Below are 19,686 nucleotides of genomic sequence, written 5' to 3' on the forward strand. Positions count from 1 at the left end.
TTCACTATTTGTATTTGTTCCCTCAGGTTTTCATCTTCTATTTCTCCTCTTCTGCCTTCCTTTGTGTTAATTGAATCCCTTTTAAGGTCTTTTGTTTGAAGTACTCTGTTGAATTTCTAGCTATACTTCTTTGTATTTTTTACTTTTGTTTGTTTGTTTTTTGTTTTGAGTCAAGGTCTTGTTCCATCACCCAGGCTGGAGTGCTGTGGCCCAGCCTCAACCTCCCGGGCTCAAGCAATCCTCCCACCTCAGCCTCCTGAGTAGCTGGAACTACAGGTGCATGCCACCGTACCTAGCTAATTTTTGAACCTTTTGTAGAGACAGAATCTCAGTATGTTGCCCAGGCTGGTCTTGAACTCCTGACCTCAAGAGATCCTCCCACCTCTGCCTCCCAAAGTGCTGAAATTGCAGGCATGAACTACCTCGCCTGGCCTCTTTGTATTTTTTTAAATTAGTTTTTCTAAGAATTCACTATCAAACCTTAATTGAGTACCCTTACAGTTAAAATTTTATCACTTCATGTAAAATAAAACAAGCTTTAACAATCTAATTCTATTTATACACTCATCTTTTGTGGTAATATGCTATTGTTCCATATTTTACCTTTTTATATGTTATAAATCCCACAATACAATGTTATATTTTGTATTAAATAATTCCTTGCCTTTTAAAAACATTAAACAATTAGCTGTTTATTAGTGAAATCCAGAGAAGAAAAAGTGGTCACAAATCATTTTTGATATTCTTCCTTTCTTTCTGTATATCTGGTTTTTATTGAGTGTTATTTCTTTTCCTCTTGAATAATTCCCTTGAATATCTCTTTTGGTGTTTGTCTGCTGGTAACTCATTCTTTTAGCTTTTAATCATTTGAGAGTATATTTCATATTCATTTTTGAAGCATATGTTCACTGGATAAAACTCTGAATTTATTTCCTTTTTTAGAGATGTTCCATAGTCTACTGGGCTTCATTGTTTCTAGTGAATAATCAGCCCTTATTTGTAATTGTGTTTCCCTGTGAGTAATATGTCCCTTTTCTCTAGAATTTTCTCTGTCTTTGCTTTTCAGTAGTTTAACTAGTTTCTAGGTGTGGTTTTGTTTGTATTTATTTGGCCTGCATTTCCCTGAATGTCTTAAACCTCTTAGCTGATGTTTCTCACGAAATTCGGGTAATTTTCAGCCAGTATTTGTCTTCCTTTTATTTATTTATTTTTTATTTTTTGGTCTCTGAGTCACATTTTCCTGCTTCTTTGTACAACTCATAATCTTTTATTATATATTGTATGTTGTGGATTATCCATTGTAGATACTCTGTATTCTATTATCTTCCTCTGAAAAATTTTAATTTTGGGGGCAGGAAGCAGTTAAATTATCTGCTGTACACGTTGAACTTGTGGAAACTTAGTTTTTGCATTGTTAGGGAGAGTCTTTTTTAATTTTGTTTTTAGTCTTAGGGCAAATCCTTAGTCCTGGCACATAGAATTTATTCCTAAGGAGTTGCCCCTCTGGAGTTTGAGTGGAAAGCCCAAGGTGTTTATGAATTCTTGCTAGCTTGATAGGATTCAAATTCAAATTATATTTCTCTTGCAAAGGGCATCAGTTGAAATCTCTTTTCAGATTTTCCAGATACACAGCTCTATTTTTTCGTTGGATTCACTTGAGTCTGCCAAATACGTGGCAAGTTCAGGGGTCAGCTGCCACTTGTAAGTTCAAACTCTGTCTTCTGACACATTAAGCCAATTAGACTGACTTTCTATTTGTATTCTAGCCACTCCATGCTATGAAGACTGGGAAGTGTCTTCATGGGAAAAACTATGAAAACAGAATTTCATTTAGTAAAATGCCTTTCATTCTAGGATGGAATCCGCTCCAGTTTCTGTTTAGTTTTGGTAGCTCTCAGGAATCTTCAACATCTATGGGTTTTTTTTTTTCATATTTTTTTCAGAGTTTATATTTATTATCTGTTGGAGGATAGGTCTGATATGAGCTATTCTGCCATTACCAGAATTTGATTTTATAATACAACCTTTTGTGCCAATATTTTGCATGTATCACATTAATTCTGTCTGACAAAATGTAAGTTTTAATGAGCCCTTGAAGAGGTAGTTACTTTATTTTTCTCTATTCTTTATTATCAATTCACTGGTAATCATTGAGACTATTCAATGGTAATTTCTCATTTAGTTTTCCATTCTGATCTCTTCTGGAACATATTTTTTCCATGTTACTCTTCTGCTTAAAAACCTTAAAAGATTTCTTAGCTTGGCATTCAAGATGCTTAGCAAATTTGGTCCCTATTTACTTTTCTAGTTTCATCTCTTAGTACTCCCCTCTTTTTTTACATTTTTACATAAACCCAAGCCATCACCAGCTTCTTTTTATTCCCTAAAATTGTCCTTTGCTTTTGTTATAAACTGTGACTTTGCTCACACTGATTTCCTCGCCCAAAGTAGTTTCACATTCATACCTGCCAGTAAATTATTACTTCTCCTTTAAGATGCCACTCAAGCACCACTTCGACTTTGAAGCCTCCCTAATATTTATCTCTGTCCACTCCAATTGTGTTAGTAGCTTATTTTCCCTGCTCTAATAGTATTTTTAAATTACCTCTGGTAGCATCGTTTGTAATTTTTAATTTATGTGTCTTCTCACATTGGACCAAATTCCTTAAAAACAAAGTACATGTATTATCTGTCTTTGTATACCCCATCACAATGCTGGGTACATATGAATTGTGTCAGAAGTGTTTATGGAATTAATAGATAAATAAATGATTACTAGGCACATTATAGAATTAACCAGAGTTCCCCTTAGGGATAATTTTTTATATGCACAAGCACTCACTCATTCACTCGGATATCCCTTGGAATTTAACCAGGAAGGGGCCTCTCCAGGATTAGTTCAGGACCATTTCCAGAGGCTGTGATGGTGAAACTGGCCTTCTTTCCAACCCACCTGGAAAAACTCAATTTTGTCTTCTCTTTAAATCATTCAAATCACAGCTTTCTGAGGAGATTTTTGCCTTGGCAATTTCTATTTTCTCTCTGCAGATTAACTATCTTTAACTGAAAGTTTGCCTTTACACAAATGGAGATGAAGGATGAATTAACCAATTTGAGCCTTCTAGGGGAAGTTGTACAGAGCAGCCTCTCCTGACATACAGGGACCTTGCTTTCCCTTGAAGCCTACTGTGGTGCTGTTGATCTCTTGGCCTTTCAGTAACTGTCATTTGGGACTGCTGTTGCTGGCAATTAAAGACTCTTAGGTCAGCTGGAAAGCCGTCTCCAGGTACATAGCTGTGGGTCTAGGCTTCTTCTAACTGCTTTCCATGAAAAAGCATACGCTGAACTCACAAATGACTCTGCTGCTATTAAAAGGAGAAGAAGCTGCCTCATAGAATTATGAGCCATTCCAAGTTCTGGATTCTGATGCAGACTATTGGCTATTTAAGAATGAAATGTTTGGTGTTTTGCACTTAATGATGAATGGAGCAGTATGAAATCATACAATATGCATATTTTTAAAATTAATTATATCAAAGTGAATTTTAGACTTCAGATACACAGATTAATAGTATACCTTTTGAAAACAATTTATAATATGCAATAAAATTTTTCTTATGTGTTTATAAGGGTTTTCCAGGTATGTAATTTCCATTTTTAAATTTCTGAATTTGTACATACACATACAATCGTAAGTATTTCTACTGTGGCAACAATTCCTTTACCATTTTGTTTCAGAAGCAAAGTTTAGGGACACTTTCTAAATGTTCTTTTGACTTTGTAGCCTCTAATACTTTCTTAAAATTCTGAATCTAAGCTTAACTCAAACTTAGATTGTAAATTCAAGTAATAGATAAGTTGTCAGCTTTAAATGAAAAAGAAAAGTAATATTGAGAAATGTTTTCTATCAAAATATTTAAGAAATATTCGTTGAAAACATCTTTCTGCATAGTACTCATATGGATGCTTCAATGAATTCCATATAAGTCTTAAATGGCATAGTCACTTCAAAAAGACAGAATAGAGGAAACCCTCAATATGTATTTGTGGGGCATTTGTGGTTTATATTACTGTGTTTTCTGTACATTACCCAGGTGTTAACTCAGATATTATAAATCTAGGGAAGGATAGACTCCCTTTCTAGGATGTTAGTGGTGGTAGTGAAAGCAAAGGTGAGACCATTTTTATATGCAAATTTGGTTTGTTGTTGTTTTCATTGACTTTCTAATTAAGGAGAGTGACCTCCTGGGCATAATTTTCATAGTCGTAAAATAGCTTTAGAGTACTACGTATTTGGGAGATAGAACAGGAAGGCGGCAAAAATAGGAAGAGTGGGAGAAGGAAAAACAGGAAAACATTTTCCAAGTTATGATATTGCAAAGGGATCTGGGCACTGCAATCTGTGTGGTGTTAAAAGTCGCTGCTGTAGTTGATCAGGTATCAGATTCACTTTAAAAGTAGTTTCAAATGTTGGCCTCCCTGGGTAAATCTCTTCTTCCCAAATCTTGGTTCATCTGATACAACATTTCTAGTTTAGCTTAGGATGTCCCCATTCGTTTGTGGTTCCCTCCTTCTGGAAGAGAGAAGAGGTGACCAGAAAAAAGAGATGTGCACATGATCTAAAGCATTTTCTATTCTTTGCCTTCTTAATTCATGTTTTTGTTCTGTGCACTGTGCTTAAAGTTTTCAACTTCTGGAAGCGTTTCATGTGAGTCCCAGAAAACTGCTGTGTAATCAATTCCTTATCCTTCAGTTCCTGAAGATAATATGTGATGTAGGAGGAAAAGTAAAGGTCAGTGCAGGGTAGAGGTCAGACTTGAGCTCTGTTCCTCAGAAAAAGGTAGAAATTGGTAAAGGAGAAGAGAGTAGGAAGGATATGTGAAGACTGTGGTATAGCATGAGTGGGAGAGAGATTGGGCATATGTATGGCATATCTGGGAGACTCAATTGGTACCAAGTAGAGAATCTAGAATGTTTATACTAAAGCTAGCATCTAAAAATCCACTATGATCTCTGTCAGTCTTTGGGACAGTAGAACTTCCCATTTACAATGAAATACATATTTTAAATGAAGAAATAAATGGAAGCTGACTATTTGGTTTTGCTAGAGGTGAGGAGAAAGCTACAACAGAAGAAGCAGGTCTCATATGTTAATCACCTGTGGCATAGCAGTTAACTTAGAATAATATTGAAATGTTTTTGTATCTGACATTCTCCACAAACCTGTCTCCTTTTATGTGAATGCATGTCAGTATATAAATTGCTGAATCCATGTCAGTTGTAAAGTAATGGCACTGAGGGCATCATAAATTACCATGGTGATCCTCAGGAGAAGACACTGTCGTGTCTGAATGAGTGTTTCACTTCCAGAGTAATGTATGCCTTCATCTGGCCCAGCAGTCAGCATATTGCCCTGTGTTGATGGATATTGTCGGCTGGAAGCTACACTACATTTCACTGCACAATAAACATGGCTGTCAAACCCATATAAAGTGAAATCAATTTATCCTGTATGGTCAGTGCATTTTAAATGAAATTAATGTACTGTGGGTATGGTGGCAAAAAGGTATCATATTAATTATGCATCTTGGGATCTAAGACTTTTCATGTAAAGGATCATTCTATCTAGTAGGCTGAAAAGAAGGGCTGTTTAGAAAATATGTTATTTTTGTATAGTCTTCAGAAAGTAGCCTTTCTGCTCTCCTTCCTGTTTAGAAAAAAATTCATGTTAGCCAATCCCACCCTTTTATACTGTCTTTTGTTTGCAGTAAATGATGACCATATTTGCTAAATAATAGTGCACTATAATGTTGTAATTTATTACTGGCTTTGACATAAACAAATTTCTACTTAACCAAGGTATCTAAAAATAGAGAGGAAGGGCCAGAGATTGATTGAATCATGTTGGTCCTGTATAATAACTTCACTGAGCAGAAAGGATTTACTTTTTCCAGAAAATAGAAATGTTGATTTTAATGTACATTTTGCTTCTAAACTTCTGGGTGTAGGCTTTCCTGTTATGCGGTAGAAGCCTTGTCTGAGGCTATCAGTCTGACCACTTTACGTTTAATTATAGAAGTTCTCAATCTGTGGGAGATATTCAGGAGTTGCCACATCACAAAGTATACATCAGTATATCACCCTGGTATAGGGTGCATGAAGACAAATAAGAGCCATGTTCATTCATTCATTTATTTATTCAATCATTCATTATAACATATTTTACTAATTGAAACCCTATGTGCCAAGTACTTTAATGAATCCTAGGAATAGAGCAGTGAATAAGACCCAGCCCTTGTCCTATCTTCAAGGAGCTTTCAATCTCGTATGTTACTAGAGTCAGCTCTTTGGAAATTATAAAACATCAGGAATTTAGGCATAGTTTCATAGATGTTAAAGAACTACACTTAAACAGAAAAATAGAACAGGATGCTTGAAATAAATGCCTCTTAGTCTATGACTTTTGCATATGAGTTGAAAACCAAATAATCTTTGCTTAATGAATATTTTCTTATCTGTTATGTGAAAAATCCTGAGGATACAAGAATGAGTACAGCATAATCACTAACTTTAGGTATCTCATATTCCTGAGAGGAGTGGAAAGGAGGGAGATAGTCACATAAACAATAATTACTATGGGTCATGTCTCCTGAAAGCAGGAGGACTGAGTGCAGCCTGGGGAGCATCATTGCAAATTCTGTTCCTTTAGCCTGAATTACCCTTCCCATCGGACTTTACTCCCTCTCCCACTCACTTGCTGATTCCTATTCATCCTTGAAGACTCAGTTTAGACATCTCCTAGGAAACGCTAGCTGACCATTCTGTCTGGTGCTCTTTTAGTGCCCTGTTAACGTCAGTATAGTAGCACCTCTTACCCTCTTTGTTATCATTGTCTATCCTTACTCTCAACTGTGAGCTCCTTAGAAGCAGAGGCTGTTTTATTTACCAGGTCTCCTTAGCACCTGGCATAAAACCTAGGTTACAGTAATTGCTCAATTAATATTTTTCATAGAATTAATTCATTCAATCATGAAACATGTCAACATTGAAGAATGAATGGGATTTAGCATGAAGGAGTAGGAGAAGGGTCTTCTAGGCAGTGAGAAGAGCACAGGTGAACACAATATTGTGAAAAACAATTCTATTTGGGGTAAACATATAGAGTGGTTGTGATCTGGGGCAAATGAGTCTAAAATAACTGGTAAGAGCATGCTTTTGAAGAAAGGAATTATAGCAGGAAAGTTTGCCATAAGGTAATGTCATTCATTGCTCTATAATCACCTCCCATTTATTGTAGTAAATGTGGTAGGGTGTATAAAACACACACAAAATTAATTCTTAGTGTGCCTTTGAGGGCTACATCAGAAGAGCCTGTAGAATTGTCCTTTGAACCTACCTTCTACTTCCAAGAAGTCACTTAGAAAAGAAGAGGAAGACCTGGGGAAAACAGCTGACCCAGGTGGCAAGCTGTGTGACATTATCCACAAAATAACACTTTCCATTCATCTTCTTCCTGCCCTGACATTACAGGAAGTAAAGCAATGAATGGCTCTGCAGCTAAACTACAGCAGTATTATTGTTGGCCAACAGGAGGTGCCACTGTGGCTGAAGCACGAGTCTACAGGGACGCCCGCGGCCGTGCCAGCAGCGAGCCACACATCAAGCGACCAATGAATGCATTCATGGTTTGGGCAAAGGATGAGAGGAGGAAAATCCTTCAGGCCTTCCCCGACATGCATAACTCCAACATTAGCAAAATCTTAGGTAAGTGCAGCAGCGCAGCTAAAGCTGATGATCTCCCCCCACGAGTCCCATGAGTGCCACCAGGGTGGGAAGCAGGGGCATAACTAGGATCCTAAGGGAGATTGTGGCGGGCACAAGTTAGACAAAGGTCAGACAGCTGCCGCAGGAGCCTTCATCATCACATCTGCCTCCCCCACCCCATAACGTGGCATTTAGGTTTGGGAGTTATTATATCCACCAGGTGCCAGGGCAGGACTGGCTAAACACTTATTTTTAAGACAAAACTATTTATAGTATGTGTTAATACTGTGAATTTAGCAACTCTTGAGTGGTCACTGCTAAACAAGAATCATGGAGACAAGCTTTATCTCTTTTTACCGTGCAGTTCTCTTAAATTCATACGTTGCTATGAAGTACTCATAGACCCTACAGTTTTCTGTTTTAGTGTCCTTGGGTTTATATGTCCCACTGAAAGAATTCATCAAGGAATAGAAACACAAAATGGTGTGAAATTCATGGAGTGCAGAACCGTGCCTCTGATGATCACTTTAAAACTTGTAAAATAAATCTACAATTATTTTAATAGGACAGACTAGTTCAAATTTCATAGCAGTGAGCTGAACACATGAACCACAGGGCAGAGGCCCAGTTTGTGGTAAATTGCCAGAGTGATTCTCTATTTCTGAGGATTAAACTCAAGCCTTGTTCTATTAGTGTAGAGCTTGCCTAGTGCGGATTGTACAGTTTGGAATTATTGTGCTCAACATGTTAAACATATTTTATTCAACATGCAGCATTATAGTCAACATGTTTCCTCTTTAAAAAGGAAAAACACAGAAGGCACTGTTCTGCTTAAGCTGTCACGATGTGACAAAATCTCAAAGGAAGCCATTTAAGAAGCTGAAAAACATTAGAGACTTAAACTGTGGTTTTAATTTTTTAAATGTTTTGTTCAAAAGTAATAAATATTTAACCTGAGTAAATATCAGTGATCTGGACGTGCACAGATACACGTGTTTTGTCACTGTATAAATAGTTTAACTTGATTCTGAGGCATTTTGAGGCAGTGAACTCTAAGAAAAATTTAAAACATACATAAGATCAAATAGTGGTGAAATGTTAAAATATGTTTTTCTTTTTTTTCTTTTGATTTTCTAATTTCAAAATGGATACTAAATGTCACTACAATTAAGTGTGGTTTTCATTTTCAGAGCTTCAGAGTTACTCATAGGGATCTTATTCTTTTGAATTTAAATACCTTTCAAACCAAAATGTTCCTAGTGGACATACATTTTTTTTTTCTAGTTAAACGACATTCTAAAAAAAAAAAAAATCAGTGCTTCTCTGGCCTTACAGTTTTATATCTAACTTGAAGATTTTCTTATTTTTCTGCCCTTTTAGTAGCAATATGAGTAAGCTTTCAGATGGGCACAGAGCCTCTCTCTTTCCATTTTGGCAGCTATGGGGAATCTATATCATTTGTGTGCATTCTGTGAAAAAATTATTAAGAATATAGTAAGTATATTCATTAAAATGTAAAGTTTTAAGTGCAAGCATTTCAAGAGCACCAAGAATTCTTTGTTAATTGGGGCTTTAAGCTGCTGGAAACCAGCAGAACAGAGAGAAGCATATCTGCATAAGCCTTCTACACAACTTTTGCACAACAATCAGGAAAGAGCAGGGATGGATGTGCTATTAAAGCAGACCAGGATATTGCTGGCTGCAGAGAATATTTGTACAACTTTTCCATTTGTTTATGTATGAAAAATCTCCACTGAAGAATAGCTAACATCCAGCCTGCACAGCTGTTACTGCTTTATTCACCAACGAGACACAAAAATGCAATTTGATACATGTAAAAAAACACATCCCCTCTTCATCAAGTGTTTAGATAATTCTTTATAAACAATATTAGAGAAGTGAATACTTATCCTTCTTCCTGTATAAACCATATTAAAATTTTTGTACTTTTATTGGTACAGCTTTGAATGAACGTTTATAGTACTTGAAAATGGTATATATAATTCCAACGGTATCTTCCGGTTCTAAAGCTATAACTTCTTAAGTAGAGCTTAGGTTTTTTAATTACCTAGGCCATGGGAGACTTGTGCACAGTAGTTTTTCATATATGGAAGGATTTCAACATCTGCTGACATCTTGTCAAAGGATAGTTGCACTAAAGATACTTGGAGTTTGGGAGATGTTTGAATTTCTAGGACAAAGAAAGCTTTTCCTGAGAATCCTGTCATGCTCAATAGTATGCTTAGGAAGTTTAGCCTTTTAACCCTGTTGAGAGGATAGGCAGATGGATGGGGAAAGATCTTGGTGTAGGCGATGATCTTTAAGCAGCAAAGATATATTTTAAAACGTATAGTAGCATCAGTCTTAAACTATTGAGAGAAATAATATGAGAAAGTGTTATATGCTTTGTACTATAAACTAAGAGTATAGTTGGGATAGCAAGTGCTATGTGGTAATTGGAGCCACCCAGCACACAGATGAGTGAAGTGGTGGAAAGGTATATCTAGTTCTGTTTGCCTAGAATATGTTTCCTTGACCACTTGGGTACTTAAGGCTATTTTTATTTCTAGGATCTCGCTGGAAATCAATGTCCAACCAGGAGAAGCAACCTTATTATGAAGAGCAGGCCCGGCTAAGCAAGATCCACTTAGAGAAGTACCCAAACTATAAATACAAACCCCGACCGAAACGCACCTGCATTGTTGATGGCAAAAAGCTTCGGATTGGGGAGTATAAGCAACTGATGAGGTCTCGGAGACAGGAGATGAGGCAGTTCTTTACTGTGGGGTAAGTATTCCTGAATTTAGCCACCTGGGCTTTTCTTTTGCAGTAAGTAACTATAGGATGGCTACTGGCAGTATGTTTGGGAAGGAGATGAGGGAAAGAGGAGGTTGTGACGTACTGAAGGGGCTTGGCCATGAGAATCTTGCTGTGTCATAGGGGCACTGCCTTGCACCACGGCTTTTGCTCAAATCAAGCCAAACCTGGAAGCGCTCACTCCCAGCTGATCACCCCTGTCATTGTCTCCCAAGCCAATTTAAGATGCTCAGTGCCCACACACAGAGTTTCTGCTGGTTTATTTAAGCAGACACACAGGGAGAAAAAATGAAAACTAACCTTAAGAAATCCCCAGAAGCTTTCCAGCTTCTCTGGGTGGTGCTTCTGACTCTAATCACAATAGTCTGCTTTTGTTGTGGGATCTACCACAAGATAATTGGCCTTGACATTGGTTAGAGGATCTCATTTTTGGGATAAGATCCAGAACTCCTGTTGCAGTAAATTATTCTGTGGTGGGAGCAGTAACAATGTGTATTTTCTTGCTTAAATCAGAAACTAGACATGCTTTTGATATCTTCAAGTCTGATTTCATGTCATTTTGTTTAAAAATTAGGTAATAGATTTCTGGTATAAATTTCGACTTGGCTGACTGGCTGTCTGCATTCAAAAGAGGCCCCTCATAACCACAGTAGTCAGGATAAGTAGGGATGCAGATAACTGTAGATTCCAACATACCTACACCTAGAAGCACAGCAGGGTGGCAAACCCAGAGCACCATTTGAGGCACAGACCTGAAGTGGCTGGACTCAGAATAGGGAAACATTTGGGAAAGAGCCTGAGAGAGAGAAGTGGAGTAAGCAAGAGGGAAGCTGCATTTGCTGTGAACTTGGAGGAGAACTGAGGAGCTGTGCTGTGCCAGGGAACTAAGAAAGCTTCACTTGAAGGTAGAAAAAGAGATACCTTAAAGGAGAAATAAAGAGCAATTTACTTTTAAGGGCACTCAAGAGGTAACCCCATGGAACAAAAAGTTGGTTTCAGAGCATATGTTTAAAAGGAATAGTAAATAGAATAAGAAAACAAAGCCAATGAAAGTAGTCTGGGTCATGAATCTGTGCAATACACTGCAGCATTTTGGGGAGGAGCGTGGGCTTTGGAGTTTGACTGCTGGGGTTCACATACTGACTGTGCCATCTATCTGGGCAAGTTATTTAACTTCTCTAACTTTTGTTTTCTCATGTGTAAAATGAAACGAATAGTAGAAACTATCTTGTATGATTGTTGAGAGGATTCAATGAGGCAACGCTTTTAAAAGTACTTTATATAGTGCTTAATACAATATCAATAAAGGTGAACTCTAGCATTATCATTACTATTTAATATGTATTTCGTATCACAGAAAACCGTATTTTATATCACACCAGATGATCAGTGAATTTCTTTATACCATGGCAGAACCTTTTAGAGGTAGAGAGAAGTTTAAGCCACTTTATTTGATCCCAGTATGTTAACAAATGAAGACATGACAAAATAGGATTACCAAATTCCTCTATATTATAAATGTTTGTAATTTTAAAGGTAATGCGTTTAACACTAAAAAGCGCAATGCGGTGTAATTGGGCTATTCAGATGATAATTAGAGGTTTTATGAAAAATACTAATTCATAGTCCACTTTAAGATTGTGTGATAAACATTCTCTTTTAACCCTGTTAGTACACCTCTAAGATTGTGTATAATCTCTTTTGAACAATCCAAAGTTTAAGTCTGAGACCTTTTGTGATTCCTGCCCTTGTCCTCAGTCATGTTCCTTGTGTGTATAGTGATACATAGCGGGGCTGTTTTGCCAGTCTGGGAGGCTACTAAAGGTACTGTTTTAATACCTTGATGTAATACTTATTTGAAAATATGAGTTGCAGTAATACTATTGAATTTAGTTCCCTTTGCTAAAAGGTACATTAAAACAGCTCCGGATCAAAATACCACAACAAGTACCAATGCATGTAAAATAAAAAACTAAGACAATTTAATAACATCTATTATTTATTGACTATCTAGCGTATACTAGGATTTTAGATATATAGTCCCATATTTCTCTAAATAAGATAAAGAAGTTGAGTTTTAGAGAGTTTCTGTGGCTACAGAAAGGTGATAAAGAGCAAAGGTTCAAATTCAGGTCTTGGCCCTCATCATGCCAAATGACTGAGGAACTGTCTTTACCATTTTGTCTCAAAATATGCCTCATGGCCCTATGTGCGCAGTCATGAGTGTGGCTGTGCCCTCTGAGCAAGAGCTCTTAGCACTTGGAGAAAATGAAGTCTCTGCTTGTGGTATATGGTGCATAAAAAAGAGCTTTGAAATGTAGAGACTAAGTATCCTGTTCTTGATAGTATAGGACAGTCCTTTATGGAAGGATCATTTTAGACTGCAGAATAGGGCTACTGAAGAGCAGGCAATGATGACAATGTCTTATTCTTTAATATCAATGCTGAGCATTTTCCTCTCTGCCCAGCTTTGATAATACTTGCTACATAGAGCCAGGTGTCATTTCTGCTTAAGGATTTTTATTCTCTTTTAAGTATTGTAGTTGATAGATTATTAATTTCCTGAGGTTTATCTTTGGAAATTGATCTTTATTAGATATGAGGTTATTACAAGAGTTGAGCAAAAAACAAACAAAAATTCAAATATTGCTATTGATGTCTTGATGGAATGGGGTGAGATCAATTTTTATAGCTGATTTTGAAAGGACATGCATAACTTTCAAGCCAATAAAAGTGCATATACTGCTCAACATTTTCATGCATTTTACTGACTACACAACTCTGGCTGATGAGTTAGATTTTTTTTTTATTACTTAGCTATTATGAAATGAATTTATCAATAATATGGAATGGAGCAAAGTTAGCTCTTGCCTTGGTTTTAACCTCTTCAGTTTGCAGAGTATCGAAATGTTGTAATAATCCAGATAAGAGTACTATTAATGTAGAGGGACTATTCATTAGGGTACATATAGCTACAGTGATGTCTTCACAAGAACTATGACCAAATATACTGCCATTTATTTGAAACTTATTTGGTAATTTACCTATGAACTCATAGAGAATTATGCAGGTACATTCAGCCCTCCGTATGTGTGTGGATTCAACCAATTTTGGATCAAAAATTTTTTTTAAAAAATTCCAGAAAATGTTACATTATTGCTAAAGTACACTATGTAGTTAGGTCTACAGTGTTTGCATCTGTATGGAACATCTACAGACTTTTTTTTTTCTTGCATTTATTTCCTAAACAATTCAGTTTAAAAAGTGTTTACATAACATTTATATTGTATTAGCTATTACAAACAATGAGATTGTTTAAAGTATATGGGGGATGTGTGTAGGTTATATGCAAATACTATACCACTTTATAAAAGGGACTTGAGCATCCTCAGATTTTGTTATCTGTGGGGGGTCCTGGAAACAATTCCCCATGATACTGATATAAAACTAGTATAAAATATTAAATTTGGGGCTACTTTTTTAGCAATGATAAAGATAAATTATTGAATACTTACTGTGTGCTATGTACTCTGCCAAGTGGATTATGAAGATTATTGCAAATAATTTGCAAGATATGGAATATCATTCCCACTATACAATTGAAAAATGCAATATTCAGAGATGTTAAATAATTTGTCTAAGGCCACACAGCTAGTAAATGGCTGAGCTGAGATATAAACCAGGTTTATGTGAATGTGAAACATATGTCCCTTTTACCAAAGGCCATTGGTAAGGACGTGACATTACACACAGGCGGTATAGTGGAGTGGTTAAGAGCATCAATTCTGGAGTCAGACTAGTCTGGCTCAAATACTAGATCTGCACCTTCTTGGCTGTAGGAAGTAACACATGGCAGTATTTATCCATCTGAACTCTCCCCTTGCCCTTGGGAAACATTTATTCCTCTCTACTCCAGTTTCCTCATATGTAGAATGAGAATGACAATACCAATGGCATATGCAGGACTCTTCTTGAAGACTGAGTAACTTACTATTTGTAAAGTGCTTAGAACATTGCCTGGCGTATAAAAAGCTTTAAATTCAAGTAAATATTATTATTCTAGAAAAATAATACTGTGTGCCAAGTATATAGTCTATGTTATACTAAAATAATTATTTTAGTGCCTTGTATTATAAGTGATTTGAACATTTGCCATTTTAATCTTAATTTTAAAGAGGTTGAATCAATCGTATTTAAGACACTTATAAAATACAATTACATTAGCATAGATTAGCCATACTCTTTTAAGTATTGTCCTCATGTAAAGACCCTGGATTAGAACATTCAATAGGTAAAGTGAACAGATTAATATTATTTCTGTTCTTTCCTGCAATATCAGCTACAGAGATATGTGACGTATAGGCTTATCTCCTAATGAAACAAACTTCCTTGTCTTTATTTATACACTTTGAAGGGTCTGAAGGATCAGCAAACAATGGGGCTTTGCCAGCATAAATATGTAGTTACTTTGTAATTGGCAAAGCTAGATTACACTCCAGAAATACTCCTGTAATTTTGAAGTCATGTAGCAATGGTGGGCTCTATCAGGGCCAGGTTTTACTCTTTACTTAGACTGGGAGGAAGAGTTCTTAAGTATCTCTGTTCATATCAACTCATGTATATACTTTTACAAACATCCACAAATGTTGTTTTGCTGTGCACATTCATTATTTGCAAAGCCCAATACCTGCCAGCTATTCCTGTTTGTGAAATCTGCAGTGTTTGAATTTTGATTTTGAAATTGATCTATAAAGGAAGGAAAAAATGCTTTTTAGGAAAGTAATTTCTGATAGACAAAGCTTGAGCCTGCTGGCTGGATTTCTTATTTTGTTCATTGATTTGTTAGTCAATTGGTAAGGGCCTCTTTGAAACCAGCTATGTGTCCAACACTTTGCTATATTAATATGGTACATGAGGCATTATTTCTGTACACATGAGTTTCAGAAAATTATATAGTTGGAGAAGCCAGATACATATATGAATAGATTAGCATATAATAGTGTGTTATACACACACATACACACACAAGACATGGCACAACACTGCATATAACATTTTATGAACTACTAATCTTCATTTTGTAGACAAGAGCAAATAAAGCTCAGAGGAAGAGAGATTATTATGCATTATGGCCAAGCATGGGGCATTCTTGAGGAAGGAACTTGAAGTTTGGGTTGGTCAGACTTACGGGAAGTAGATTCCTGCTTTAGCATGGAGGAAAGCATGAACACATGGGGGAAAATGTGGATATATTCAATGATAAAAAAAAGGAAATAGCCTAAGGCTTTTTCCTGGCAGTAAAGGAAACATAAGATGGGTAGGGTGGAGCAAGATTTTGGAAGCCATTGAAAGCCAGGTTTCTTCAACTGTAATTAGCTATGCACAGTTAGTTGTTTTTTAGTCTCTTTTTATGCTGATAATGATAGTAAGAGAGCAAGATCAGCGTGATGGTTAGCTTCTGATTTTGCATCCACAGAATTAGTTGCAACATAGAAGGGGCCTCAGATGTTATATACTTCAAACCGTTGTAGGAGTCTTCCCTAAGTTCTACTTGAACTCTTCCAGGGGTAGAGAGCTCACTGCTTCCCAAGGGAGCTAGTTCCTTTGTGGAACATTTCCTAATGCTAGCAAGTTTTCTTTTCTGTTAACTAAGCCATAATCTGCCTTCCTGCTACTTTGCAGGTTGGTTCTAATCTTCTTTCGTGTCTCCTAGAACAAATCTTCCCTTTATTTATGAGAATAGCCATTCAAGCATCTAAAGATGGTTATTTTCATACAGCTATTCTCATTACATCTTTTCTTCCCTGGAATAGATTACCTAGGATTTTCATTTGTTTTTCTCTCATTCATTCATTCATTCATTCATCCTATATATTTAACAGATATTTACTGAGTTCCTCCTATGTTACAAGCAGTCTGAGTTCTGGAACTATGTCAGTGAAAATTTTTGTCTCTTGAAGCTTATATTCTAGTGATAGAAGTCAAACAAATAACAAACAAACAAATAAATAAATAATAGTGAGAAGTGCCTTAAACAAAGTAAAGTAAGGAAAAGGGTAGGAAGTTTCAGCATATAGGGTGCAATTTTAAATAGGGTGGTCATGGAAAACCTCACTGAGAAGGCAACATTTGAACAAAGGCCTGAGTAGGTAAGGGAGCAAGCTGTGCGGATATCTGGGAAATGTAGGCAGAGAGAACAGCAACTGCAAAGGTTTTGAGGAAAGATTGTGCCTAGTTTGTTCCAAGAAGAAATAAAGAGACCAGAATGACAGGAGCAAAGTGAGTAGGTAGGAAGAGTAATAGAAAAGACTTGTAAGCCATAGTCTTCATAACAAGGAACCAAGTTATGAAAAGACTTGTAAGACATTGTGAAGAGTTTGTATTTGACCCTGAGTGAGATGGAAAGGCATTGATGAGTTTTAAGCAGAGGAATGCTTTCATATGACTTAGGTTTTGAAAGGATCACTCTATCTGCTGTGTTGAGAATTTTCTGAAGGGAGAATGGCCTGTAGCAAGGAAGCCAGTCTCTTACAATAAACCAGATTGGAGTTGATGGTGGTTTGTTCCAGGTTTGTAGGGGTGGAGGTGGTAAGAAGTAGATGGGTTCTAGATGTGTTCCTGAAGAAGAAACAATAGGATTTGCTGATCAATTGGATACAGGGTTTGAAAGAAATATAGTTATCATAGATTGGCTTATTCAGCTGGAAGGACGAAGTCATCATTAGCCAAGAATAGGATGGCCATGAGAGGGGCAGGTATGTGGGAGAATGATCAGGACTTTAAATTTTGCACCTATGAGATTGAGACAGCACTTAGACATCCAAATCAAATAAGCAGTTTTATATATATATATATATATGAGTCTAGAATTTAGGAGCGAGAGGCTTTCTGGAGATATAAATTGGGAAGTTGTCAGCATATAGATAATATTTAAAGCCATGGAATTAGATGAAATCACCAAGGGAATAAATTTAGATAGAGAAGAGAAGAAGTCCAACGACTGAATCTATGGGCACTTCAGTGCTTAGATGGCAGGGAGATGGGAACTTAGAAGGAGCAGCCAATGAGATAGGAGGAAGACCAGGAGGGTGCGGCATCTGAGACAACAAGTGAATAAAATGTTTTAGCAAGGAGAAAATGATCAACTATATCAAATGCTGCCTGTGTTATAGATCTGGGTAACATGAGGACCAAGAACTGATTTTTGGATTTAACAATATGAAGATTATTGATGGTGTGACCTTCATAAGCTCTGTTTCAGTGGCGTACTGGGAGTGATTGAAGTGGGTTTAAGAAAGAATTGAGTAGAAGAAATAAAGAAAGACAACTTTTTAAAGAGTTTTGCTTTAAAGGACATCAAAGAAATGGAGCAAGAGCTGGAGGGGGACATGTGCCAAGAGAGAGGTTTTTGGTTTTGTTTTTTATGGTATGAGTGATTATAGCATCTTTGCTGGGAATTCTATACAGAATTAATGATTCAGATGGGAGAGACAATTGTTGGAGATATCTTTAGCAAACAAGAACAGATAGTTTCAGTGCACAAGCAGAGGGGTTAGCCTTATATTGGATTATGAGCTGATTCAAAATATAGGAAGGCAGGCAGAGAAGGGGGCACAGATACAGGGAGGCCTGTCAATGTGACAGGGGGAGTTTGTGAAAAGTTTCTTCTGATTGCTTCTAATTTCTCCATGAAATGGAAAGCCAGGCCATTAGCTTGGAGGGAGAAACAGGGAGAAGAAGTTGGATATTTGAGGAAAGTTAAGAAGGTAGGAAGTAATTGTCTAGGAGGCTAAAAGAAGGAGTGGGCTAGGACAATGTGCAATATGATGGCTGAACAGCACCAGAGGCCTGTTTGAAGTACAGGATTGTAAATTTAGAGACTAGTAAGCATGGCCGTAATTTTTCCAGCCAAGTTCAGCTGTGTGGCTAAACAGAGTAGGCAGAGAGTTAGACTGAACTAAAGTTGGAGTTTTGCTATGTGAGAGAATAAAGAGTGTCTGTGAGGGAGTGAGTAACCATGGGGTTGGAACTGGGTAAAGAGGTAAGTGGGGGCACAAGCAGGGAGAAGCTCAAGTAAATGAGGGCAGTGAAGGTGGGTTGAAGGGTCAGGAAACTGTAGGTCCTCAGAGGGAATGGGGAGTGAAATCATAAACTGGGCACTAGAGGGAGAAAACTAGAAAAATAAGGTGTGGTGGTTACAGGGTGGGATATTTAAAATTGAGATGAGGAGTGACAGATGAAAAAGACAAGGTCCACTGTATGACAAAAGAGCAAGCAACTAAGATAGGGAGGGACCCAGATTATCACAGTGGAGGGGAGGTCACACTGAGATAGCCAGGTGTTAGAATGAACATCTACAGAGATAGCAAAGTCATCAAGGATCATGGCAGAGGTTATGTTGAAGAGACAGCAACAGTGAGCCAGGAGCTAACATCTTTTAGGAATGAGGGGGACTGATCAGGCAGTGGGTAGATAAAGGTATGAGTGGGTGATGTAGTCTGGTGACATGAGATTCAAAGATGAGATTTTTAGGATGGAGGGATTAAAAAGTAGGTTGGAAGAGGTAATGAGGAGCTAAGAAGGGAACTACCCCACCTCCAGGCCCATTCATGTGAGGGGCATGGAAAGCAAATAACCAACTATTCCAAGGCCCTTAGGGAGACTCATGGCCTAGAGAGAGAGCCAAGTTTCAGTTAGAGCAAGAAGGTGAGTCAGTAAGGACTAACAATTGAGTTCCAGAGGGTATAATGGAAATATTTCAGAAATTAGAGAAAGGAGGGAGTTAGGGTTAGAGAAAGGGTTATACAGAACCAAATGTTATTCTTTGGGTACTTTTTCCTTTTTAAACATTTCTTAGAAGATGTCAACATTTTCCCATCTCAGATGCCCTTCTCTATGTTCTGCGGTAAAGAGGAAGTCCTCTCCTGGCCAGGCTTGTGAACTAGAGTATTGTTTGACAATTAACCACCAATTCCAAATGGCTCCTGTGGGCTGGCACTCATGGAGAGTCCAGAGAATTACCTTGTCATTTTCTTGGTGCCCCCCCAGACCTAGGACATGCTTGCTCTCTGTGAGGTTTACACCAGCTTCCCAAAGGAGGAAAGG

The 19,686-nt window shown here is 37.2% G+C and overlaps 1 protein-coding gene across 31 annotated transcripts in view; it reads left to right on the forward strand.

Annotated features, from left to right (window-relative positions):
- The window catches only part of SOX6 (SRY-box transcription factor 6), a 692,888-nt gene that overhangs the window by 663,441 nt on the left and 9,761 nt on the right, over window positions 1-19,686 (forward strand). For 26 of the 31 annotated variants that reach the window (XM_033206899.1, XM_033206900.1, XM_033206901.1 and 23 more), the window contains 2 exons: window positions 7,531-7,764; window positions 10,335-10,551. In XM_033206899.1, coding sequence (XP_033062790.1) covers window positions 7,531-7,764; window positions 10,335-10,551 — 451 coding nt within the window. Of the gene's footprint in view, window positions 1-7,530; window positions 7,765-10,334; window positions 10,556-19,686 lie in introns of those variants that run through there. The other 5 variants (XM_033206912.1, XM_033206909.1, XM_033206911.1 and 2 more) reach the window with 2 other exon arrangements.

The sequence above is a fragment of the Trachypithecus francoisi genome, unplaced genomic scaffold (genome assembly GCF_009764315.1).
Source record: "Trachypithecus francoisi isolate TF-2019V2 unplaced genomic scaffold, Tfra_2.0 Lachesis_group8, whole genome shotgun sequence".
NCBI lineage: Eukaryota > Metazoa > Chordata > Mammalia > Primates > Cercopithecidae > Trachypithecus > Trachypithecus francoisi.